This window comes from Falco naumanni, chromosome 4 (genome assembly GCF_017639655.2).
Source record: "Falco naumanni isolate bFalNau1 chromosome 4, bFalNau1.pat, whole genome shotgun sequence".
NCBI lineage: Eukaryota > Metazoa > Chordata > Aves > Falconiformes > Falconidae > Falco > Falco naumanni.
The window spans coordinates 55,523,549-55,549,899 of record NC_054057.1 but is presented as its reverse complement, the minus strand read 5'-3'; the positions used below and the strand labels follow the sequence as shown (position 1 = coordinate 55,549,899).

Here is a 26,351-nt window from a genome sequence, read left to right as displayed (position 1 = left end):
TTAACTACAGTAGGTGGGAAAGCACAAAATGATTCCTTCATTTAGCCAGAGGGGTTCCCAGACCTACAGGCATTTCCTTACGCTAGCCCCTGGGCAGGCAGTGGCAGCAGCGCTGGCCTGTACGGTGTTTCTCCTCCTTTGAAGTGGCTTCCATAGCAAACTGGCAGTGACAACTTAAGAAGTTAAGGTTTGTCCTTGGGGAATTTAAAATTAGCATCGTAACATGCAGTGCTTGTCAGAGGAGCTGTTCCTCGGTGATGTAATTCTGCCAGCACTGCCTCTGACTGTGCAGTTTTAAGTCATCGGCAGGGCAGGAGGCAGGGGCTAGAAGTTTTAATTTTGACTGTGTATTTGAAGATGTTGTGATATGTGTAGCTAAACATGACTCATTAATTCCATTCTTTACAAGGTCTATGCCTGCTAATTCCACATGCAGCTGCTGTATGGGCAGATAAGCTCTCGTGTCTACTGTACTGTGTGCAAAGTTTTAAACAATCTGTATAGCCCAGACCACCTGTGCTGCTCCATCCCCCTCTGCTAGAGGCCTCCGTCAGCAGAACACAAACTGCGTGGTGCAGTCAGCCATCACCCCAGCAACCACCAGCTCATAAACCTGTCTCACAGGGCCAGTACTGAGCTATAATGACTGGACTGAGAGGTTTAGAGTGGAATTAAGTTTACATGATGCATATGAGCTCCCAAATTAGCCTCTCTTGATGGGCATTTAACATAACATAATTAATTAGAGTGTTTCCTACTAGATGCAGAAACCTGCCAGGTAAGAGCTAACAAAGCTGCTCAGCAGGAGAGGTGAGCAGGGCACAGGGCAGCTGGGACAGGGCTGACCCAGAGTCCCAGAGTTGGGGTCTTCGGTGCCACCACGGTGAGCATGGAGCCAGCACATGGCTCTCCACTGCCTGTGCTTTTCCCTTAGGGTTGTGTTTTGTTTTGTGGCTGGCTGCTCCTTCCCCCAAGCAGGGAAACCGAGCTCTGGCAGCCTGGTCACAGGTGGGAGGCAGGACAGCTCCGCAGCACACCTGCCTCCATCCCCAGCAGTGAGAGAAAGGCAAGACATGTTTCCAAAAGGGCAGGTATGGGTTTTTTTTTTCCATATTCCATCCATTCTTACCTGCTGTGCACCTGCAGCCAGCCCAGTCTCCTCTAAATGAGAAGAAAGTAAGAGCTAGACAGTTGGTAATCTGTAGATACCACATGTTTATTAGTCCATTCTAAAAAAGGATTACAGCATGTTTACCTTGCTGTAGCACAGAATAAATAAAGCCATAAAAATAAAAACATGTGGTTAGATACTTTTGTACTGGTTCTACAAAGAGTTATATCTGCAAATAGAAAAATATAAGAACCCTTGTTTATTCTTGGCTCAGTGGTTATCAGAGAGGGATAAACCTGGAAAAAGACTGGGAGAACTGCTCTTGAGTGTGACTGCTTTGCTGGTGTTACTAAGGGCCTGGCAAACCGAGGCCAGGCATAGCCTCGTACGGAGGAAAGATGACAAACCTACAGCGTCCCGTGCACCCTCCTCTTCTCTCCTCTGAAAAGCACAATTCAATGTTTCTTGTGGATACAAGGAAAGCCTTTCCCCCGTGAGGATAGTCAGTGGGCCAGGCTGCCCGAGAGGTGGTGCCATCGCCACCACAGGCCTGGCGCCTAGTGAACAGCTTCTGTGTCCTGCAGTGCCGAGAGGAGCCCAGCAGCAGCTATGCCCACAGGGGCGTCGTGCCTAGGGGGAAGTGGGCTGCTGGAAGCACACAGCCGAAACGTGTGAGGCCCTTGCTGCTTCCTTGGCTGAAGTGTGAGATCATAAAAGGTAAAAAAAGGACCAACCTTTGTTGGGAGGAGGGTAACTGCTGGGCCTTGGTAAACAGCTGACCTTGGTACAAAAGGGCTGAGGTTTAGCTTGTTCTTTAGCTTATGTTTTGTTAAAAAAAATATATATAATTTCAATTTGCAGTTGTACTGCAGGGCACCTTTCGTTCCTACATTCAGCCAAACAGAGGGCATGTGGGTGGGCAACAGGAACAGGAGAAAACATTTCTCATTAGATACTAGACAGGCAAAAATGTGTAACATCTCTGTGCCCGAGGGAACTGATAACAAGCAGTCATAAGTGAAATACTTAATTATACACAAACACCCCTCCAGGCACATCACCTGAACCACACAGCAGTCCCTCCTGCCCCCAGTGCTGCTCAGCTGAGAGTCATCTGCAGTGACATCTGACTTGAGTCCATCTGACAGTCACAGAGGAATCCTGGCTCCTGAAAAAGAGGTTCAAGCAAAGCTGTTTCCCATTCCTTTCCAAGTTCTGGTTTACATGGACACGGTGCAGAAAACAAAAGGTTCAGCTTTGGTGACTGATGGAAAGTCTGTTCTGGACAGTCACATTAGTTCAACAGCCTCGTGTTCCCCATTTTCTTGCTGAACCATACAGCCGACTTTATTGTTGAAGAGACGGGACAGACTTCCCTTCTGAGAGCTCCTGCCCTGGGCAGACCTCTCCTTCTTCAAACGCCGCTTATTTCTCTTGCATATTCCCCGGATGTCCCAAATCCGTAGTGTGCCGTCATGGGAAGCTGTGTAGAGCAACTCGTTGTGGATCTGGAACAACAGGGTCACACTGAATACCACACCATGCAGCTCGGAATCGGCACAATCAAACTGTCAAAAATCAGAGCAAACACAGCTTGATCCTAACACTTCAGGCCTGATAGCTCATTGCGAGCGCCAGTATAAATTATCACAAAAGCTGCTGAAGTGGGATGAGACATTACCAAGTCAGGACTCGTTTCTCAGCCACTTCACAGAGCCATAAAATATAAACAGCAAGAGTTATTTATAACCTAAATCCACCAGAAAAGCAAGGGGGGAACTAAACTCGGTGTCAGAGTAGGCTGTAGCTAGGAATTTCTAGGCTTCAGACTGCTGGTTTTGAAGATGAAGCTTAAGGAGGCACCAAAGTCAGCATCAGTGGGCAGCCGAGGGGGGGTGGGTGGGGGTGGGTCGTGAACACTTTCCCTTCTCACTTCCCTTCTTTTGCAGTAAGTTAAAGGTACAATTCCTCCTTCAAAATTTGTTGTTCTTCCAAACCTGCAGTAATTTAACCTTGATTCCCTTACTGTAGTTTTGTTTCCTCCATGAAACATTTGCTTCTCTTGGTAATGTTTCCAGTTGCCCTCCCCCTGCCCTAGAAGCCAGCCATCAGCCTTGCTCTCATTTTTCCCTTCCTGCGTCAGTCTGTCCACCACAGGTGCCCCAGAAACTGGCTGTGACAGCGAGTAACCCACCGGCACTCTGGCTTACACCAGCGTGAAGCACCACACAACCACAGCTTCCTCATCCATATACTTAAAGATATATGAAGGTGGCCACTTCTCAGTCCTCTCTCTTCCCAGGATTTTTTGCCCTGTGTGCTTGGGTATGAAATTTAAAAAAAAAAAAACAAAAAAAACCAACCAACAACAACAAAAAAACCCAAACCAACCAAAACCACAAAGCTAAGCTTTAGTCTTGTCAATATTTAGGGTTGCCCAGAGTGATTAGATCAGTTACCACCCACGTACATCCAGGTGACCATGTGCTACACAACCAATTGCTCAATACCCAAGAGTTTGCAGTTTAAGACCAACTAGCCACTTGCTACTTCAGAAAAAAGTACAAATACACAAAATATACAAAAGACAACCATATTTACAACAAAAGACAACATATTTACTGTATGCTTGGGATCAACTCCAAAACGAATTTTATCTCCTCTTTTTTTCATTTGACTGTCAACCTGCCAGAAATAGTGTCTCACGTTCTTAATCAAAATCTGTATCCTGCACACAGCTTTTACTGATATCCTGATGCAGAGAGATGTGGATTCTTAAATGCATAAAGCATCCAAGGATTCAAACTTTTCCCCTGGGATTCCTTACATGATACTGGTCTTTGCACTGCCACCAAGGATTACTAATTCCTCCCCTTTTAACTTTTAAACACCAGTATCACTTGAGCCTAGAGAATATGCAAGCAACTTTTCAGGCACTTAATTAACTCTTTGAAAATCTTTAAGACAGTGGCAGAGACTCTTCCATTTGTCTGGTAGGATGCGGGTCAGACATCAATACAGAGCTTCTTAGTCATCTTTATACCTTCAGAAAAATATATCCTGATGTCAATATTTTACGTAAGTGTTTATATAAAGACAGGCTGAGAGAGCTGGGGCTGTTCAGCCTGGAGAAGAGAAGGCTGCAGGGAGACCTTATAGCAGCCTCCCAGTACCTAAAGGGGCCAACAGGAAAGCTGGAGAGGGGCTTTTTACAGAGGCATGTAGTGATAGGACAGAGGGGAATGGCTTTAAACTGAGAGGGGAGATTTAGATTAGATATTAGGAAGAAATTCTTCACTGCGAGGGTGGTGAGGTGCCGGCACAGGCTGCCCAGAGCAGCTGTGGGTGCCCCATCCCTGGCAGTGCCCAAGGCCAGGCTGGACGGGGCTGGGAGCAACCTGGGCTGGTGGCAGGTGTCCCTGCCACAGGCAGCGGGGTGGAACTAGATGGTCTTTAAGGTCCTTTCCAACCCAAAACATTCTATGATGTGCAGGGTAACACACAGAAGTCACCACTTGCTCTTCACTAAGGTCATAAAGGACAGTAAAGCAGTTGCTAGATGTATGAGGGATACCCATGCTGAGGGGTGAGGCCAACAACACCACGTATTTTTCTTCTTGCATAGGGGAGAAACTTCTTTTCCCCCCTACAGCACTGCAAACACATATTGTCAGTGTCTTGTAATGGAAGCGGTCTCGTGAGGCCGGAGTCCATTCCCTGCCCCTACACAGAATCAGTTGTAGACATCTCATTTCTTATGGTTGCTTGTCTAACCTGACCTGAAAAACCCCCAATCACAGAAACAGGACTGTCTCCGGGGGCTCGTTCTGTGGTTTCACTTATCCGTATTTTACCATCCAGTTTTTCTAACATTGCCTAAGAAATATTTGTCTGCTACATTTTGTCTTATCCTAGAAAAACATCCAATGCAAGACACACAGAACAGCTAGCCACACCAATTCCCACAAAAAAAGTGAGGGTGCTGTCAGAAGTGAGAAATCCCAGCAAAGAACCCCCTTCCTGACCTGGATGCAGTTGATGATGAACTTGTGTCCTCGGAAGATCTTCTGCAGGACACCACTCTTGGAATTGAAAGCTCTTGCACAGGCATCACCGCTTCCTGTGAACACTGCAAGGCAACCACACAACATGGCGAACAGCCAGATGTGAGCAGCCACGTAAGGTCAGTTCATCCGAGTTCAAAAATGCACTTAAAGCTAGTTCACAAAGGAGCGTGATGTATCATTTTTAGGCTTGATTCTCTTCTCAGTTATACCAAGTTCAGATCATTTTCATTTCCCTGACCCCAGCATGCTTGTGTTCATTTGTATTTTTCAATACACTGAACTGCCTTAAGCCTGAAGTTCCTACATACATCAGCATTTCACTCCACATGCACTTCAAACAGCTACTTCTGCTCTTCTCTTCCGTGTATATTTCCCTGCCTAAACATGCCTCACTAATTCTGAGCAGGCAATTTATCTCAAGTCTGGTTTTAACGTTTTGCACTGAGCCCCCCATATGTTTTACCACGGTTATTTCCAGGTTTCCATTCAGTACCACAGTACCTTCATCACTTCTGCTGCAGCCTGAAGCAGCAGAAGTGTCTGTACAGGGAAGCTGCAAACCACAGGAACAGCATTACCCCCTCGCACACTACTGATATGAATTCGGTCTTTGCTTTGTTAAAACATACCATGTTTTCCCCCCCATTTTCAACAAAAGCTTCCTATCAGCAGGTAGGGCTGTCTCTGTTGAAATACCGTAGTGAAATCTTCTGTCCTCAGAGGTGAGTGGCATGTGTAGGCAGCTTTACAAAGCAGCTTTATAAATTCTTTCAGTGTGGTAGATTTCTTCAGCTAAATCCTGTAGCTTAGGATCTTTGCAAGCAGCAGAGCCTTTAAGTGATTCAAGGCCCAGGCTATAATCTCTGTTTCAGTATGGCACGGAATTATTTGAGGGTTGTGGCTGTAACTCTTGTATTCTATGCGCTATATTGTACACGTGCTACAAGGCGGGGCGGTAGTTAAGTAAATTAAGCATGACCAGGGGTTCTGGCCGTTCATCAGGTTTTCTCAGGGTATCTTAATGTGTTCGAAGAACAATTTCACAACACTTCAGGATCTTCACATGAGATCCCCAGACCTGCTGCATCTGGAAACTCTAAGTATTGAATACTTAGATTTTATACTTAGCAATATGCCCAAAAAGGAGCACATTTGTGTGCTTTAAAGGTTACAAACTGTCTTCATAAACACCCAGTTTCAAACTCCTCAAGTTTATCTAGAGATAAATTATTTCAGAACTGCAAAAAGCAATCTATTCACTGCTCCCTGCATTTCTTGTCATTGCAGACGCCACTAGCATGGAAAGATTTTTATGAAACTGAAGTGCCTGAAGACAACAGATCCCTTATCCTTTGGGAGAAGTCAGGCACTGGATTCCTAAAGAGAGGTGAGTAAGTTATCACGGCTGTAAATTCAGGATACAATAAGAGATGAGAGAACAGGCTACCTACTGCCATCAGATTTCCAACTTCAAACTGAACAGCAGGAGGCTGGGTACTTCCTGGGTACACCTTCAAGAAACATCTGGATGTGGAAAATCAATGTCATTTTATATGGGCCACTATAAATTCAATTGCCAACACAATCCTTAAAAAACGTTGTGTCCCATTCTGCTAATGAGTAACAACAATGTAAAGCAGGGAACAAGGTACAGATTGACTATTTTTTTTCCAGTGAATGGAAATCACTTAATACCATTACACACATGCAGAGAGCAGGAACCAACTAAGAGCTGTTTTCACACTGTCAGTTTACTTCAGCTATTGCTATCAGGGTTTTGCTTCTGACTGACATCCTTTACATCTTTTGAACTGCCACTCTAGATTTAGGAAGTCTCTTAGCACCTCTGAGTTTCAAATGAGAGCTGTTATCTAACCCAGATTTAGTAAACAAACAACAAAAAAAAGAAATCAACAATTATTTATATTTTTTTAACTTAAATTTCATAGACTCTTGGGAGGGAGAACAGGTTTTAAACATTCCCTTAGAGGTTTTGCAACACAAAAAAATATAATTAAATTTTAAATGACTGTGCACATACTGTAGGAGAGAAATAACCAACATAATACCATTAAGTAAAATAGATCGAGAACCAACTTTGGTATTCCCCATGCTATTAATTACACAAGCAGACTGAGAAAAGCCACTAGAAACACATTCTGATGATTTAAAGCTTAATTCTCAAATCTGTCTAGACTCCCTGTCCACTGTAAAGTCATTTTGGAAACACACATATATTTTTCCTCTCATTCTTCTACTATATTTTCCTATTTAGACTGTAAACTCTTTGAGGAAATGTGCTTTTAGGTACTGTCAGCAGGCAACAGAATTAAGATCTTTAACGGAAAGTTACCACTTCTTTCCATGTTCTTGCACAGATGCCAATGCAACATAAACTGTAACAAACATCATCTATGTTGAATTATTTTCTCCACAGTTTTGAAATACAGAGAATGGACACACAGTGCTGATCTGTCCCAGGTGAACAACTAGAATTTTAAGCTACACTAGCTCCAACATCTGGTATCCAGAGAGCACTTCTTTGTAACTCTAACTGAACAAAACTATTAGATACTGTGTAAATAAGTGATCAATGTATTACAATAATGCAAACAATCACAGTATATGAATTAATTTTTAAGGGGAAATTCTTCTTTCAGGAATTAAAATGTGTCTAAATTCTATTCAAACAAGTTCCTAATATTTTCCCATGAGATTTTTCTGCCCTTCAAGTGGAACAATTCAGTTCTCCCCATTTGCCATTTTTAGTATTTTTGCACTTGATTCAAAATGAGCTCTTAAGTCCGTGAACACTTCCATCACACTATCAGGATGTTCTTCACAGGTCTGACTAAATGCAGCAATATTGCCTGCATTTTAAGAAAAAAAAAAAAAAAAGAGTGTTATGGAAAAATAACGTATGTGTATGGCAGGGACAGGGTGGTACGGTGAGGGGGAAGAGAGAGAAAGTTGCAGAGCTGATGGGGGTGGCGTCAGATAATGAAACCTTTGTTTGAGCCTGAACTTTCTTTATGATGGTTTTAGAAAGTCCGGTTAAGACTATACCAGTTGCATGAAAAGCAGGATCAACACTGAAAAAAAGCAGCTCTGGAGGTCTCATTAATGGAGACGGTCTCTCCATCTCCCACCCAGACATGAAGATTCCTCACCGGATCAGGCCAACATCAGCTTAGCACAGTTATCTTGCCTTTGGGTAGTCTTGCTGAACTCAATGTTTTGTTTGTATCTTTGTAATTAAAAGGGGGAAAACACACAACACACACAAAACTATGACTAACTATTTTAATGAAGAAAAGTAGTGCTGTGAGTCTAATGATGAAAGTAAGACCAAAACAAGGCTTCCTGATTAAAATAAAAATCTACCTAGGAGCTTGGCTACATGTGAAGTTTCCAAACATAACTTTAAAAAATCAGTTCAGTTACTGAGTTTTAAGAGTGGTCAGTCAACCATGTCAAGCATGGTGCTAGACAACTGCATTAAACTTTAATCTGCCTGGCAAGCTACAACCCTCTTCAAACGTGTACCATCTCATATTTGTCAGCCATTTATCACCACCACACTGATGATCTGCCAAAAGAGGTACAGAGGCCCAAACAGAAACCATTCCTTTGGTGTTAACACATTCCCTTCATAGCTGAAGTACAGAAATCTATATCAGAAAGGCATTGCAAATTTCTAGATTGGTTTAAGACAGGCATTCCCATCCTGGTTACCCCGAAGGAGAGAAGTACTTGTCTGGGAAGCAAATGAAGGCACATCAGGTCTAACATCAGTGGCAGGGTAAGACCAGAGCGACACATACTGAGATTCAGGCTGATAAAAACAGAGGTGCAGTTTTGCAACCCCAAACCAGATATGGATAGGTGATGTGCAGAAGCAAAGCCAGCCAAGAGAGGGATTTAAAGAGGGAGGTTTCATGGTCAGAATACTGTTATGTCAGCATACCACTATTGATAGGAGTACTGAAAGTAGGGGCACTGAGTCCTGAGCATTAGTAAGGCAAGCAATGCTTGGCTACTGCAGAACCAACTTGGTTTGGGGAACCAATACATGAAAGAGGACAGAGAAAGGGAAAAAGAAGTTGTGGAAAATGAGTTTAGGAGATGGTCAGAGTCTGAACAGGGCCCTAACCATTAGAAAGGAGCAGTGAGCATCTGAGATGTGATTCTGGTTTAGGACAGTCCATTACACAGTCCCTACAAGGTAGCGGAGGCAGGCACAGGGCTGCATATCCAGCAGCAGCACTTGCTGTCCCCAAGTATGCAGCAGAGGCAGACTGACAGGCATCAGACTAGCAAGGTTAAACCACAGCTACATAAACAACTCACAGACAGCTCAGGATTTAAGCCACTTCCCTTGGTAACAGAAATAAAGCAACTGCCTCTTCATTTGCCAGAACAGAGGTGGAAAATGGAGGGAAGATCTAAACTTCCCACATGGAGTAGCGCAGTGAAGTTTGCTACTGAACATAAACATGTTGGAGCTGAAAAAAGTGACAATTTCACAAGCCTTCAAAATTACAATTTTCTCTATTAACAACCTTTGATCAAAGACAAACATCGGAAAGGAGACAGGGATTGCTGAACATAGGAAAGGCAACTTACAGATCCCAGCGTGGTATTTCAAAGTGCTAACGCTGTGTTTGTGAGCCTTGTACGTTTGGATTCGCTCCCCAGTGTCTACTAACCAGCACTTCACTGTCCTGTCCGCGCTTCCTGAATACAAGTGCCGATTCACTAGCTGAAGGGAAGAGAAAAAAACATCAACAATAGTCTCTCAGGCACGTTCATGAGAGAACTGCGCTGAAGTGACTCATCCAAAGTCGCAGTTTCCAACTCAACAGCCTGTTACAAAGAGCACCAACTACACCTTGGAACAGAGGGACAATGAGCAAAACCAACCTTGCATTCTTCACCATCACATCTCCCATTGACTTCTGGGCCTTAAAAAGAGCTCCCACATTTCAGAAGATAAAAAAAAAAACAAACTTAGCCCACCTGCTGGTGCAAGCAGGCAGGACTTCAGTGAGTTTAACAATGCTAACCCTACTTCCATAATAAGTTACATCAATACAGCCTCAAAAAAACCTCTGCAGTGTAGTTTCTGAAAAGTTCTTGTCAAATATGCTTTGATCAGATTGTAAGTTTCAATTACAACAAAAATTTCAGAACTATTTTGAGTAACAATAAAAAGTAAATTAAAAATAAAATCCTACACAGTGTAATCCAGGATTTAACATGATTACTCTGCACGAGGTCAGTACTAGAAACACTATCTCTTCCTTGAAACTGTTCTGTATCTGCATTTCCACAAGTCTTTTTAGACTGTGTTATCAAATGATTCAGTAATTAACCATCCTCACACAGGTCTTCAGTCACGTTGTCTCCTGCTGTGTGTTTAGAGCAACTGGGCTGATAAATCCCAAAGGTGCCTCATTACACTAGTCACCCTGCACACTGTGTGAACTCACTGGTGGTGGAGGCTCGATTTTATTTTACACAGACAAAACAGAGAAAGAAAAGGAAGGACTGCAGTTGGGAAACCAAGACAGAGAGAAAATAACGGACCAGTGCAAGCCTTTAAAACTAGCCAGTACACAGTAACAAACTATCTATAGCCTGGCAGCTCAGCAGGGAAACTCTCCACAGTGCAGAGAAAAAGCTTGTATTCTATGCCCATCTAATGAAAACAAACTAAAGGTGTTAACAGCCATTGTTATGTACAGCTCTGATGGCACGCTGCTCCAAGCAGAGAACTGGCCCAACACCTGCCATCTGAAGGCAGTGTAATGAGGACAGGCAGTCACTGCATGCTCACAGTTTCATGGACTTACAGCAATCTCTGTTTCAAAAGGATGGAGAGACTCAAGGGAGAACCCTGACCCACGCAAAGAAACAGATTTTGCATAAGGAGTAATAACACCTTGCTTGCCCTCCAGACACACAGACCAGGCTGTTCAAATGACCAGCAGAGCACTAACCCCTCACGCTACTCAGGTACCTCCAAGAAACCAAGTGCAGAACAAATGACAAATCAACTTGACATGGGTCTTGCTCTTAGATCACTTTTAAGGGTCTGGTGCTTCGGCCACCTTAGACTATTACAAACCTTTGGTCCCCTGTCTTTGCACACTCTATATCTGTAAGGCTGGAATGTTTTTCACACTTAGCCATCTCCACTCCATTCCAAAATGGAATCATCCCATTCCTAAAAGGCATCATAAGTGTGCTTTGTGCATAAAAACATTTGCACTGTGTTACAACAGCATAAAACAAAAGACATTTTAAGATACAAAGCACTACAGTGATGGGGCTGCGCTAACCCACATAAGAAATGTATGCAGGCAAAGCGAGATGATCACTGGACGCAGCTTCCAGCAAGTCCAGCTGGAGCAGTGCATGCCACGCTTCCTACCAGCAGCACTTGGCCCATGGGACAGTTTTCATTGCTAAACATCAGGAGACTGTAAAACACATACCACTGTTAAAAGCCAGCAGGACTTTGAAATATCACATCCTATCACTTTTAAGCTATTTTAGCAATGGCATTAATACTGCATCTCAATGAAGAAAGAGAAGGAATGACCAACAGCACTAACAAAAACTGAGAGCTACTGAGAGCTAGCCTGAGGAAGGTAGCCTGACTTTTAATTTCCAGTCTCAACCTGAATGGGCATGAAGAGCATTATCACATCGTACCTGCTAAATGGAAGAGGATGCTCTGAGCTGAGATCCTGCTGCATTGTTCTTGGTCAAGTCATTGCATTTCTTTTTCAGACCTCTTGCTAGCAGAACAAGGGAAAACACTAAGTTATGAACTCCTGCAGGTAAATGCCACACTACATTAATGGTACATTAGGTTATGCTGCTTCATTTCTACATTTAAGTGGGCATATACATGCAGAAGTGAAACAGAAGAGCTGCAACTTGTCTAGATTTGTTAATTTGCTAGATATAAAAAGGTTTTAAATGATGTGGGCTTACTCAGGTGATTTAGAGCACCAGGATTGTAACAGCCATAAAATCATAGAATGGTTTGGGTTGAAAGGGACCTTAAAGATCTTCTAGTTCCACCCTCCCTGCCTGTGGCAGGGACACCTTCCACTAAACCAGGCTGCTCCCAGCCCCGTCCAGCCTGGCCTTGAGCGCTGCCAGGGATGGGGCACCCACAGCTGCTCTGGGCAGCCTATGCCAGTGCCTCACCACTCTCATAGTAAAGAATTTCTTCCTTATACCTAATCTAAATCCACCCTCTTTCAGTTTAAAGCCATTCCCCCTTGTCCTATCGCTACATGCTCTTGTAGAAAGCCCCTCTCCAGCTTTCTTCTTGGCCCCTTTAGGTACTGGGAGGCTGCTATAAGGGTCTCCCCGAACCCTTCTCTTCTCCAGGCTGAGCAACCCCAACTCTCCCAGCCTGCCTCCATAGCAGAGGTGCTCCAGCTACCTGATCATCTTCGTGGCCTCCTCTGGACTCGCTCCAGCAGGTCCATGTCCTTATGTTGGGGGGCCCAGAGCTGAACACAGCACTGCAGGTGGTGTCTCAGGAGAGCAGAGTAGAGGGGGAGAATCCCCTCCCTCAAGCTGGTGGCCACACTTCTTTTGATGCAGCCCACAATACGGTTGGCTTTCCGATGCCCAGTAAGAGATCTGACAAGATGGCTGGCACATCAACCATCTTCGTTAAATTCAAAGCCTCTGTGCTACCCCGGCTGCCCCATGCTACACTTCTATGCACCTTCTTCTCCCTCACCAGTTTAAGCAGCTGAGCACAGTAGCAAAGGATTCTCAGCCTTGCATGGAAACAGAAATACTTACAGGTTAATCTACAAGATGCCACAGACCAAGCCTGCAGCACAGCCAACAGCAAACCCCAGTACAGGCTCTGACTGTCACACAGCCTCTCATTTCCATGGTATTTTTAAAACACAGAGCACGAAATAGCTCTTGATGGCTTTCTCAACTAATAGCTATCAGCTCAGGTTGAAGTTGCAAATCAGATCTCCCTTTAGTCATATGATGCAAGCATCGTGCCATCTAAATTGATGCAGATTATCTACAGCTAATATAGTCCCCTTATAGTCACTGCAGTCTAGGGCACAATTCTTCTCACCCTGAAGCAGATGCCTGAAACAGATCATGTCTCAAAACTCGCTATTTCTCCCCCCAACAAGGACAATCTTCTCAGCTACAGCCACCTATATCAATTTAGGTGAGATGACTCCTTCACTCAACTAAAGATAGGTCTAGTTTACAACTCCAGCCTAAGCTACAACCTTTCAGATATCTATATTTAATCAAAACAATAATAACCATCACAAACTGTTCCCCTAGCCAGAGCAACTTACAACCAGACCCCACACCGTGTAATACAAAATAAATACCTTCCCTACTTTACAGATGGGGAACCATGATATAATGCAACTGAAGTCCGTCCAAAAAAAAGGACTTGAAATTTGTGGCAAGTTTTGACTGCCTAAATCCCAGAGTGCACCCCTGATTTGGGAGGCTGATCCAACCTGCCAGCCATCCCTTTTCTACAACACGGAGGAAGCACTACGTGCTTCAGGGCAGCTGTGACAAGCAACAGCGCACAGTATCCCTGAAACTGGTCAAAGGAGTATATGAAAACCAGGTGGGATTCTGTCCGAGTAAAGCAAGACAGAGGAACCAATCTCAATATAACCCATGTCAAATTGGTATTTTCACTCCAGAGCCTTCTTTCAGAGTTTGCATCCAAAGGGTGTGATTATGCCCCAACAACACAGACATGGCAGCCCTGGCTCTAACTCACCAAGGCTGGACACTGCAAATGCCCTTATGCTGCCTGGGCACAAGCCACCTTTGCTGTGGGAGCAGTGGAGGTCCTAGGGTCCGCCAGCAGCACAGGTCCTTGGCTCCTGTAATCATTTTTCTTAAGTCATGACTGTATTGAAAACTAAAAAGCCCAAGAAAGGAGGACTGTAACACCGTTCCCCTGCCCACTCCAGACAGGTCCCCAAAGCATTGATTTCTAGTTAGGCCATCTTCTGCTGGCTCTCCCTCTAGCACTCTTGCTGACCTCCTTACACCAGCTCGGCTTCTCCTATCCAGTAGTTATGGGACTCACCAAATGGCTTCCAGTTTCTTCAGCCTACAGTGGCTGCTTAATCCAGGTCCACCGGTTTTGTTAGACTACTGGGCAAAACCATACATTGCCATTCCTAAGGTCAAACATCTCCACTAACATGTTATGCTCAGCAGATCTGTCCTCTCTCAGGAGCTGGACAAAGTATACAGACTTCTCCAAAATGCTGCAGCTTTGGTGGAATCTGAGCCTCCCTGCTACAAAGACTGGCACCCATTTTTGTGTATGAGTATCCAGGCGCAGTCATTTTCAGCAAGTACTTGTAAGCTAGGTCCCCAGGTCCGTAACTACTCTTTTTTTCTAGCCCAAAGCCTCCAAACCTTCACCCAATTCCTGAGATCCCAGTCCTATTTTTATTAAAGAATTTCATTTTCTCATGATTTAGAAGGAAAAACGTAAAACTTCACTCGAGAGATTTTTCCAGATACTCAAGTCTGTCAACTCTTGGTTTAAAAAAGATCAGTAGAAACAGTTACATATTCTGATCTGCAACTGCCTGGAGAAGCAGTGATATTTTCAAAGCTGTATTTTCCTTGGCTGGCTTTTGAGCACTTCGTTCACTTTGGCTAATGGCCCAACAAAGCTCCTGACAAGGAAAATCATGGCAAGGCAAGGACACCTGTAGCAGAGCAGGCAGCACAGAACAGATTTGCAGCTCAGGTACTAACGAGCTGACTGGACATTTCAAACCCAGGTAGCTTCAAAAGAATTGAAAACCTGATGACAGTCAGATGCCCAGTTCTAAAGCCTCAGCCAGACAGTAAAAAAATCACTGCATTGATATCTGTAATTCTGGATTGTTCATATTTCTCATTACTCTGAGAGACTTTGCTTTGAACCAGATGAAACACTGAGAGACATGAACGAGGCAAATTTGTCTTAATTCTCAGCCCAAAGTACCAGAAGTGCCATTCCATGAGAAAGTTCAGTCAAGATTGCTTGCGACTAGCAAAGTGGCAGTAGCAAAATACAGGTTGTGAACACTGAAGTAGTTACAGGTTTCACTATTCAAAAATATCAGTTTTATGCAATCCTAACCCTAATTGTTGTCCCCAGACACACCACAGTTTGAATAAAAAACCCTAAACAATCAGACCTAGGGTTGGTCTCTCAAGAGTCACAACCCTATTGCTCCACAAGCTTGGCTGAACTGAATACATGCAGCAGCTTAAGACAATTTCAACTTGTATGAATGCCAAAAATATCTGCCAAAGAGCTGTTTAGTGCGTATTTCAACCTTATAGGAATGGACTTTGTTCTCCCAATTAACCTTTCCTATAAGAAACAATCTAACCCTCACCCAAGGAGAGGCAGTCTGCATTCCAAACAGATTTGGACACATCCTCTTTCTGAAGGTCATTGCACTCAAGACTGGCTCCCAGGAACTTCGTGATGAGTTCACATCAGCCACCCATATGTCCCATTACCAGCTTAGGTCAGTATTGCTACAGTCTGCCAGCTGGGTCTTCTGTTCACAGCCACTTCTAAGTCGAAAATCACCAACTTGGACCAATCTCAAGTTACAACTATGTAAGCCTTCGGCCGAGTTAGACTTTCAGGATCCCATTCAAACCACATTCATTTTAACGAGCTAACAAACTCCCTGTAGGCAAGAAATTAGTTTTTTTCCTGAGAATCCATCTCGAATGAGCTCTCTGGTCTGGCTGTTGGAGAACATTTTTCAACTTTTTTACTGCATTGCAAAGTAATGGTACTAGGAACATGTTTCTTTTCTACAGGTGGTGTACACGTTCATATTGCTCTAATTCACATCTTCACCCTCTGATGAATTATACAACAAATACAAACACAAATTACAAAAAATATGTGCACTTAATTTAATTGATGTGACAAGAAAAAAATTCTGTCCCCGTGATCACAACAGTTAAGAGTATTAATGGAGTTCAGGCAATGGCTTTGTTCAAAGCATTCTTCTAGTGAGCTTTAAAAGGCAACTAAAGGGAATGGTCCAAACAAAGGATCTTTTGCAGGAAAACCAGAAGCAAGTCCTTGCCCACTTGTTCATTTGAAACCCCTTTAGCAAGAAAGGAGTTTACTTGCAAGAATGTTTGCTATAGGATCCAAGCTAAACGCCAAGCTGGACCATTTCTCTCTGCCAGCTTGTGGCAGCACAATTTTGATAAATACTCACAGGCAGAACAACCTGCAAAGGACAAAGCAATCCTTGTGAACAGTTTGCAAAGCTACTTTGGAGACACTCAGAAAAACATACACAAGTAAATATTTAAGTCAGGGTTATTCAGCCTATTGCAGGCAGTCACATTAATGAAAATGCATGTTTGATTATTAATTGCAAATACTGGTCTTTAGCCAGCCCTGAAATTTTTGAGTGGAAGAACTAGCATGGGCTGTGTGATTACACTCAGCCCACCCTTGCTTTTTCCCATCGCTTCCTATAAAATCTCATAATTGGCTCTTATACGAAGAAGGAGCACTCAAAACAGCTGCTGTCCCTTGCCTGCCAAGCTATCAATGTGCTGCAGGAGAAACAGAGTGAAGAGTTCTGGCTGCTCCTCTGCTAGTTACCTTGCCTGACTATGCAAGCGAAGTGGTCAAGGCTGCCAAAGCACCTAGCATGCACACAATTCCCACTGCAGATAGAAAGCCTCCTGGCAAAACGTTTGTCAGTCTAATTTAAAGTGGAAGGAAGAGAAGAACAGCGTTAGAATAAGCCGGTACCTGCAGCAGAACTACTTGACAGCAGACCACATGCAGTCAGTTCAGCTGTTAAATCACCTTCAACAGACTGACCCCAGGACAAGCCCTGGGGAAATACCTGAACAGCTCACCCTCTGCACTCTGCCATCCAGGGCCACCAAGGACAGGGGAAAGGCGAAAGCTAAAAGCTCACCAAAGCTTTCAGCTCTGCCATGCTCAATTAGAGTCAGTTTCAGGCTCCTCTAACTTATGCTAGGGGACACCACCACCTAAAAGGATCTTAGAGCACCTGAGGGACCTTCAAAATCTGAACAGGCCTGTGGCATCACCCCTCTTGCTTTTCACATGCCAGCATTGCAGGAAGCGAGGTGGAAAACATGGGTGTGCTTTATGAATATCTATTGCTCCTTCAAGAAGTTCCAGGAATTTCCATTCACTGCTACAATGACACTATTGGTATTACTGGAAAGTAACGGGAGACAACTGGAACAGTCCAGAACTAATTTGCAGCAGTTGAGAACATCCTGGGGCATTCTTGTTAGTAACAGTACTTTTTAACATTGGGGAAAATATGGTCTCAATATCCAAATTTTTCCTGATCCGTGTCCAGGATTGGGAGATCACACTGAGCATTTCTCAAACTTTTTGAAAGGTCACCCTCCCTTAGGGATCTTTATTTGAATAAATAAAATGAAAATAAGTCTTTATTTTTTTCCCTTTATTCTTTCCACAAAAGCATTATACCACCTAGGGAACAGGTAACTACCTTTAATTGCTGGTATCAACTCAGCTCCTCCAGGACAGGGGAGTGAAAATCTGGTGCTCACTTTTGCCCTGAAGAAAATGAACTATTGTCAACAATTAAAACCGTCAGCTGGCTACGGTGAGCAACTTACAACTACCTCCGAGTCATTCCCGACTCATGATTTGAAAAATACTGTCCCAACTCACTGTCATAGACTGCAACATTGGCACTAAGAAGCCCTAGGCAAAAGAGGCTCCAAGAGCTTTTTTGAGAACAAAAATTAAAATAAATAAATAAATAAACACACACCTCTATTCAGGAAGTTTCCCTTCTGTTGTAACATCTTTGTACAGATTCTGGGTGATTGACCCCTTTCTAAAAGAACAAAAATACCATGTGGGCTGTGCTGAGAGGCAGCCAAGTGGAACAGAAGGGCTAGTGTTGAACCCAGTAAAGAAGAGGGAGGAATTAGGAAAGACCGATAGCCTAAAGCTATTCAACAGCAGTACAGTGACTGCTTAAGCTGGGATAAGTTTTAGAGGCCTAGAAACTAAATGCTGTCTGTGAAGCAGTATGTACCTCAGCTGGACTCTTTTAGCCTCAAACATCAACTGGTGATGAGAGAAGTGAGAGGCTACCAGTTACTCACGGCTAGAAGATTTGGCCAGGACTGTTGCCAACACAGTCTTGGCAGCAGTAGTCTTGTGTACTTTGAATTGTTCAGGTTTTCCAAATAGATGTATTGGTTTTGCTTTTCTTCTCCCCTACAAGAAGTTCTGTTTATTTAAAACCATTGTTTAACTCCGTGCTCACAAGCAGAGAAGCATTGCTCATTCTTGAGCATTCTAAGAGTGCAATTGAATTTCCCAGGCTTCTGGGAAAGGGTCAAGCCAGTTTTGTGTAACAATTTTAGCAAGAACCCAATTAAATTAAAGCAAGCTCTGTTGTTGCCAATCTGTGCCTTGGAAAAGGGTTACAATTAAACAGCAAAGCATAGCATGACACCAAGAACAGCAACAGATTTACTTGAGCATCCACAAAAACAAGCTTTAACACTAAAAATTTACCCAAGCAAGACAAACATTACTCTAGGGCAACGTGATTTTGTGGGTTGGTTGTTTTTTTTCCTTTCTAAAACTGAAGGAAAATAGAACTGCTTCAGTACTATCAGGTTTTTAGTTTGCTAGTGTCAGCTGTGACTACCTTCTTTAGAAACAAAGGCAACATTTACTAAACAGCTATTAAAAATACATACTGTAGCCTTTGTAAAGGAAAAGCACTTATGGGCAACAAACACGGACCATGAGAGTAGTGAGAAAAACTACTGTTGTTAACTTCAGTCAGACACATACATGAATAAATCAGGTTTGCTGACCTGAAACTAAGTCACAGACCGTCACACACCTCCATTAAATATACCATTAGCATTTTCTGGTGGATAATGCAGTGTACAGGACAAGTGCTTGTGCCATAGCTCCTCTTTCCCTTCATCTGCCTAACCTTCTCTCCTCTGCAACATTAACAAATCTGGCAGCGTTCACCAGAAAAATACTGCAAACAGGAAAACGGAGTATAGTTTTTCAGGTTACATTAAATTGTTTCCTCTCTGTCCTTCAGCATTTCCTGATTTTTCTCCCCCATGCTCTACTTCTCTTTTCCATTTCCCTTGCCCATTTTCTTGTCTTGGCCATCTCTTTCTCCCTTTCTTTTCTCAAATTACGTCTGTGTGTTTTTTAAAGCAGGATTTCTTTTAGCTTTATGACTCTTCTATTACCGTTTGCCCACAATTCTGGATTGTTGGGGTTTTTTTATCCTGGTTTAACCTGAATTTTTTTCCCCTTCCCTTTTTAAGTTACCTGACCCTGTGTCTGTTTACTTCCTCAGATTATTTTCTTTCAAAGTCTAGTGATCCCATGTAACAATCCTACTCAGGTGATGAGCCTTCCTAGCAAACCCACTCATGAGTTTCAAGACCTAAGCGGATTTAAACAGATACTGAGCTAGAAGTTAGACCAGGACCGCCAGTAGAAGCCAAAAGGATATCACAAAGCGTTTTAGGGAAAGAGAATTTGTCTTAAGGCCACAGAGCACTATTATTTTGTTCTGAGATGAATGTTTAAGATTACCATTTATAACCTGTCTTGGGAGAGCTCCTTTATGAATGAAAAGGTAACTAAGGCTCACATGAGTTAGGACACGGATACCCCCTTTGGAGAGCTCTTGAAGAAACCTCTGTTCTTACCTCTAGGCAAATTACTGATCCTTGATGCTCTTTGAACACTTTCAGCTGCTCACCAGTGACAATATTCCACGTTCGAATAGTATAATCCGTGCTGCCAGAAAACAGTTCCCTGTTTGGTGCGTCAAGTATAAGGCATAAGACAGCCCCAGTGTGTCCCAGCAGAGTCTGGTAACAGCGTCCACTGGACACCCACCAGACCTTAACAGTGCAGTCTGTGCTACCTGTCACCAGGAGGTCTCTGCTCACTTTCTCTTCCTCCTCCTCTTCCTCCTCCTCTTCTTCAAGAACATCTCTGGAGGAATAGTGAGCTAGAGTCAAGACACAGTTCCGATGGCCCCGGAATTCCTGGATTTGTTTCTCTTTGTCCACACTCCAACAGCGGGCCGTCCTGTCATAGGAGCCACTAAAGAGATAGTCTTTGGCAACCAGGATCCTGCAAAAAAAGAAAGTTTATATGTAGGAACAGTATCATTCTTTTTAATAACCATTTTTTGTCACAATTTTGACACCAAGCAACCTGAAGTTAGAAACAGTAGCATGAATACATCTGTACAATAGTAGCATATAATACATCTATAACCCCAAATCAGCATCACTGTTTAATACACATTATTTATGAACCTTTTTGTTGGGTTGGTGTTTGGTTTTTTTAACATTTCCCTGTTTCTACTTTTAAAATTGAGACCCCTTCTTCAGATACAGTGATGCAGACATTTCTGCACTAAAGCACTGTAACTTCAGGCATTTGTGTCTTTCTAAAATATTTTCCAACAGGACTGTTATGTACTTTTCAGAAGTTACATATACTAGCTAAGAGTTTGTTGTGTTTACTTGTTTCATTGGTTGGTTTTTTAAGTAACTCATTCTTGATAATTATTGATTAGAATTTTTTTGCAAATAATTATTTACAAACTCACCTATGAAAATAGCTCAGAATTAAAATAATAATTAAAAAAAAAAACATTCCAGGAACCTGAACTGTAACTGACAGTGTACAAAGATAATCGTCTTCCCATCATCAAGCAGAGAGAGTGCAAAAAAAATAAAAAAATGCACCTAATTTCACTTAGTCCAGGACCTCCAAAAAGGTATAGCAAAATCACCCCACTTTTATAACTGAAGAGCAAATCAGAGATTACAGCTCAAGAAGTCAACTTACTGGGCCTCCAAAATAATGGAGTTGTAGCTACACAAACATACAATAGAAAAATCTCTTAGTTCATATTTCCAAACCAGAGATAGGGAATATCATAACCTGTCGTCTTCTTCAGCGGAGTTTGGTCCTCTGGAACCTTTCAAACTGGCAACAAAGTCATATGAATAGGGAACACATTTCCTATTTGCTGATTCAAGCGAAAATCAGGCCAGTGCCAAAATACAGACAGAGCCAGCTTTCCTAACTATTTACAGAATCTAGTTACACTTTGTATGTGTTTTGAGTTTAGTAAGGAACAAAAAAACCCACCCACCCACCCCAAAAAAAAACCAACAAAGAAAAAAACCCACACACCAATCTTTGACTGCTCTATTTGTCATTAATTAAATCCAGTCCAACTATGAAGAGGCACTTTAAATTGACAGGCCGATCCGTAACGCACAATCGGTTTAATATTAAACTTCATTTGCACAAACAGAAATAGTATTTCCAGAAAAAAGCCCTGACTTTACCCCTCTTAATGATGCTGACACAAAGGCTTGACGTGATGTTTTTAAATCTATTTATCAGAAGCATCTGTTATCAATTGAATAATTTCTTGTGGAATTTCATTCCTAGCCCTGGATTCAATTCCCCTGCTGTGTGCCTTTCATTTCTCTCCTATCTGCTGTCTATGGATGTGTCAGCACTGTTGCTAGGAAAACTAATCATTACAGCACAGAACACGTGTAGCATGAACTCCAAGGTTTACACAACCCACTTTATTAGTGTAGTAATGGAGAATTGTAGTAAAATGACAATATGTGCAATAATAGATTACAGGAACACATGGGAAGAACTCCACAGAACCAACCTGTTAACTATTGATGTGTGTCCTCGGTAAATGGCCAGGCACTGACCTGTCATCACATCCCACTTTCGAATGGTATGATCTGCGCTACACGTGAAGGCAGCCTCATTTTCTAAGTGGCAAAAGGTGATGTAACTTTCATGTCCTAGGAATAACAAAGGAAATAAATTCAAGCACTGTGCATGCAAGCAGGACTGACTAGTCAAGCTTTTCACCTTAACTAAAAGAAAAATAGAACAAACAGACTGAGACTCTAGTTTTAAATGCACCACCATGTTCTTCACATTTAAAGATTTAAATAAAAATGTTGTGTTTTATACAACAGCAGAAAACTCTGCTTCATTGATATAAAGTTAAGTGATAGAACAGTACAGTTCCACCAATCAGGTAGATCAAAAAGTATTGTAAAACCATAATGAGCTATATTAATATCAGTATAATAAAACTCAGATTACTAAAGTTTAAAACCAGTTAAAGATTGGCCTTTTTTTTTTTTAATGAAGAAATGTTTTTGCTTCTTTCTTCAGAAGTCAGGAAAAAAGGCTGCATTTCAACCCAGCCCAGTGATCGTCAGGACACAAACAGCCCTAAATTAAAGCACTGAAACTATGAAAAAAGGAAGTGACATGAGACTTACCAGCAAGCTTAATTTCATTGTCCAAGCAGAATGAAATGCAAAGAAAAAAACATATCTGCTAAAAAGTCAGCCAATACTTTCCCCATTATGACTAATAACATTAATAAATCCTACAATTTTCAAAATGCCAGTATACCTTTAAGGAAATGACACAGAAAGAAAGAATAAAAGCACAATTATTTATACAGTAGTCACAGTATTTTGAGATTCTACAGTTACAATAAAAAGAGACACAAATGCTACTCTAAAAATTTCATGCTGAAAAACAGGGTAATGCTAGCAAAGAGGAATCAATATTACAACCTTAAGTTTTGTCATCACTTAGCAAGGTGTGTCGTTTTTCTATTGTATCATTATATGCATCACATTTAAAAATCACCTCATGATTCAAGTCTCAGCTTTGTCCAAGATACCTTGTATGAAATTGTTGCCACCTATCTAATCATTGGGATAGTATTATCTTGCACTCTTCCATTTTAGTTTAGACTGTAAGCTTTCAAGATCAGAACTGTTTCCTCTTAACTATCAGAAGAGAGCCCCAGACTTTGGTTGAAGCTGGTGGGTCCTACTGTGATTTAAATGACAGTATTTTTTGACGAGAAAAGAAAAAAAATGTAAGAAGGACACATATGATTAAAGAGAATTAGATGGACAGACGAAGATATTAGAAAAACAGAATCATGTTGTAGAATAAAGATACGGTAAAAAAACTGAGGGAAAGCAGACTCTCCAGTAAAACAGTTTGTTTCACTGACTGCAAAAAACAGATTTTAATACAACTCCTGCAGTTCAACAGTGAACCAGAATCCACATTATAAACACACGTTTTGGTTTCCTCATAAGCAAATTCACCACATGCCAAAAATTAAACATACCACCAGGGCTATATAAGCAGAACTACACCCACCTTCACAGTTTTGTAAAAACTTTTTGCTAAGCAACTTAAACAGGACAAGTTTCAACCAACTGGGATTTTTCTCACAGCATCCTGTAAGCTTGCTCTGAGAAGATCAAAAAAACATCTTGGTTACTGCACAGTAACCAAGTCTGTCAGTCAGATTTTAACCATCAATAACACTCAAGCCACGCAAAGAATGCCAAAAGCCCTTGTGGCAGACAAGGTCTGGTGCTGGTCTGGTCAAAAGCAGCCACCAAAGAAATCTTTTGGTTATGCCATGGTGGAAGCCTGAGACTGTGTTATAGGAGTTTATCAGTAATTATAGTTTGCACGATACAAATTTACACAACAACTGTGTGCACGCATAAACATAAAATAAATTACCTGCTTTGACTGACAGTTCATAAACCATCTAGCCAACCTTCTTTAGAGTTTACCCCAAACACTAGCAGAACATAGGCCAGATCCTGAATATCATCCAATACATTTCTATTTCTAGTTAAAACTTAGTCAGTGGTTTAAAGGGATTTCTAAGCCTAAAGCAAATGCAGTGACTTTTTCAGGAGCTAGAACCATGGCAGGATGTGGGAAAAACAGAGAATACTCAATAGCTAAAACAAGCAAGAAAATAAACAATAACAAAAAAAAACCCACAGCAATGTGACTTCTTCTTTGAAATAAAAAAGGATTAGAAATTCCAAATTTAGGAGTTTTTCTTTTTTTCTGTATTAAGAGAAAAGAACGTGAGTGAGGATACAAACATCTTTAGTCTACATCTGACTCATGCATGACTGTACTTTCTACAGAGTTTTTCTTTTCTTTTTAATTCTTTTGAGATGCTACCCTAAGGATAATAAACTTCGTTTAAAATGCAAAGTCAATTTAAAATTAGGGGGAAAACACCCTATTTCATAAGGTTTCTTTCCAGACTTCTGGGTCGAGAGTTTCTAGATACAGATTGTCTGGAAAATAAGATGATTAAGGGCGGGTGGGGTGGGGGCGGTGGAGAAGAGAGAAGAGGCATAGAGAGACCAGAAGTCAATTTCATCAGGGTGTAAAACAGAGGGTTTCTAGAAAGAGACACAAGTTAAACATCTGCTAGGTTCCACATCCTGAGATAAAAGGATCCATAAGTCAGTAGCACTAGTAACCTGTTTTGGGTTGCAACAGCTTCTCCTTAACATTACTGTAACAAATACTCAAAAGAGCACAAAACAAAACAAGCAGATTTTGGCTGCCCAGCAGGCTGCAGGGACTGAAAGAGCCCAGAACATGCTGTGTGGCCTGTGCCATGCTTTAGAGTCAAAAACTAGGTGAAAAGAAGCTACTGTACCTTGGAAGTGGCCATGGCACTGGCTGTCGGCAGTGCTCCAGAGCCGCGCAGTGCCGTCCTCGCTACCCGTGAGCAGGCGCTGCCCGTCGGGGCTCAGGCTCAGCCAGTTGATGCCTCCTTGGTGATCGGTGCAGACCTTCACGGCTGAGCCGCTATTCCCCATCCCGGCGGTCCCAGCGAAGGCAGAGGCTGCGGGTCAGATCACAGGCACCATGCAACCCCCAGGCCGTGTTCTGGGCCTCCAGCTGTCTCCCACCGACCAACTTCAGCCATTACCTCAACTCCAAAAAATCAGCTGGGTAGTCCACACTCCTGCACAGGGACACAAAGGAGGAAGAGAAGCGCACGTTAAATATCATTTCATCTCCCCCGTGGATACATCACTTTCTGGGTCAGGGCGTGCTGAAGCCACCGAGCGCCTCCCCCGCAGGAACCGAAGCCCTACGGTGGAAGATGGCTCTTCAGCCACCCGCTCACTCGTGCGCCTTCCCAGGGGCACAGAGGGGAGTCCAGCCCCCGGGAGAGCCGCCAGCCCGGCCGCCCCGGCACCGCTACCCGGTGCCCCGCGCTGAGGCTGCCGCCGCGCCGCTTCTCCTCACGCGGTTCCAAGGCTGACCCGGGACACTCTGAAGAGGCGACGAGAGAGGGAAGCCCAGCCTCAGGCCGCCCCCAGGGGCCGCCTGCCCCCTCCCTCGGCCGCCGCGGGATCCCCTCAGCGCCCCCAGCCCTCGCACACGGCCCCCGGTACCACAGCCCTCGGCTTCCACTCACCGCCCCGGACACGGCCCCGGGTGGAGGGCGCGGGGCTCGGCGCAGCGATCCCGCACTCACCCTCTGGGGAGGGGGAAACTCCTCCCGCCGGGGCGGGGGGCCCGGAGCGGGCGCTGGGCCGAGCGCGGGGTACCCCCCGCCACCGCCCTGCGGGGAGGCGGGAAGGGCTCCCCTCCGCCCCCGCCGCCGGGCCGAGGCGGGCGCCCCGCCGCCGTGCCCCGCTCAGGCCACCTCGGGGCGGTTCCGCACCCCCAGCGCCGGCCCTCCCCCCCTCCCCCCGTTACCTCCCCCCCTCCCTCCGTTACCTCCCCCCCTCCATGTTAGCACCGCTCCCAACCGCGGCAGCCCCCTCCCCGAGGCGGGAAGCCGCGGCCTCCCCCTGTCCGCGCTGCTTCCACGGGGCGGCCGCTCCCCGCCTCGTCCCGCCGGGGGCTGCCCCCCCGGGACGGCCTCCCCCCGCAGCGACCCTCATTTTCGGGGGAAAGAGGCATCGCCCGCCTCCCCAGGGCTGAAGCCGCCCTTACCTCATTTTAGTCACCCGGCGCTGAGGCGGGGAGCGGGGGAAGAGCTGAGGGACGGGGAAAGTCTTTCCCGGCTGGGGACCCTTTAACAACCGCACTAGAACCAAACCAGCCCGAGCGCTCCCGCACCCCCAGCGGAGTCCCCAGCCCTGTCCCCGGGGGAGGCAGCGCTTCCTGCGGCACGTTTCGCCCCCTC

The 26,351-nt window shown here is 43.8% G+C and overlaps 1 protein-coding gene across 3 annotated transcripts; it reads right to left on the bottom strand.

Annotated features, from left to right (window-relative positions):
* Positions 1–1,200: 1,200 nt before the first annotated feature.
* WDR86 (WD repeat domain 86) lies at positions 1,201–26,351 on the bottom strand. 3 transcript variants are annotated; one of them, XM_040591058.1, is made up of 7 exons: positions 26,159–26,351; positions 24,864–25,175; positions 21,999–22,140; positions 19,990–20,422; positions 9,805–9,940; positions 5,137–5,240; positions 1,201–2,679 (listed from the first exon to the last, which is right to left on the bottom strand). In XM_040591058.1, the coding sequence occupies exons 2-7, from the start codon at positions 25,024–25,026 to the stop codon at positions 2,401–2,403; spliced, it is 1,257 nt and encodes a 418-aa protein (XP_040446992.1). In that variant the 5' UTR covers positions 25,027–25,175; positions 26,159–26,351; the 3' UTR covers positions 1,201–2,400. The 3 variants fall into 3 exon arrangements, with proteins under 3 accessions (XP_040446992.1, XP_040446994.1, XP_040446993.1); XM_040591060.1 differs by having other exon boundaries at positions 1,201–2,619; positions 26,159–26,349; XM_040591059.1 differs by lacking the exon at positions 26,159–26,351 and adding an exon at positions 25,635–25,836.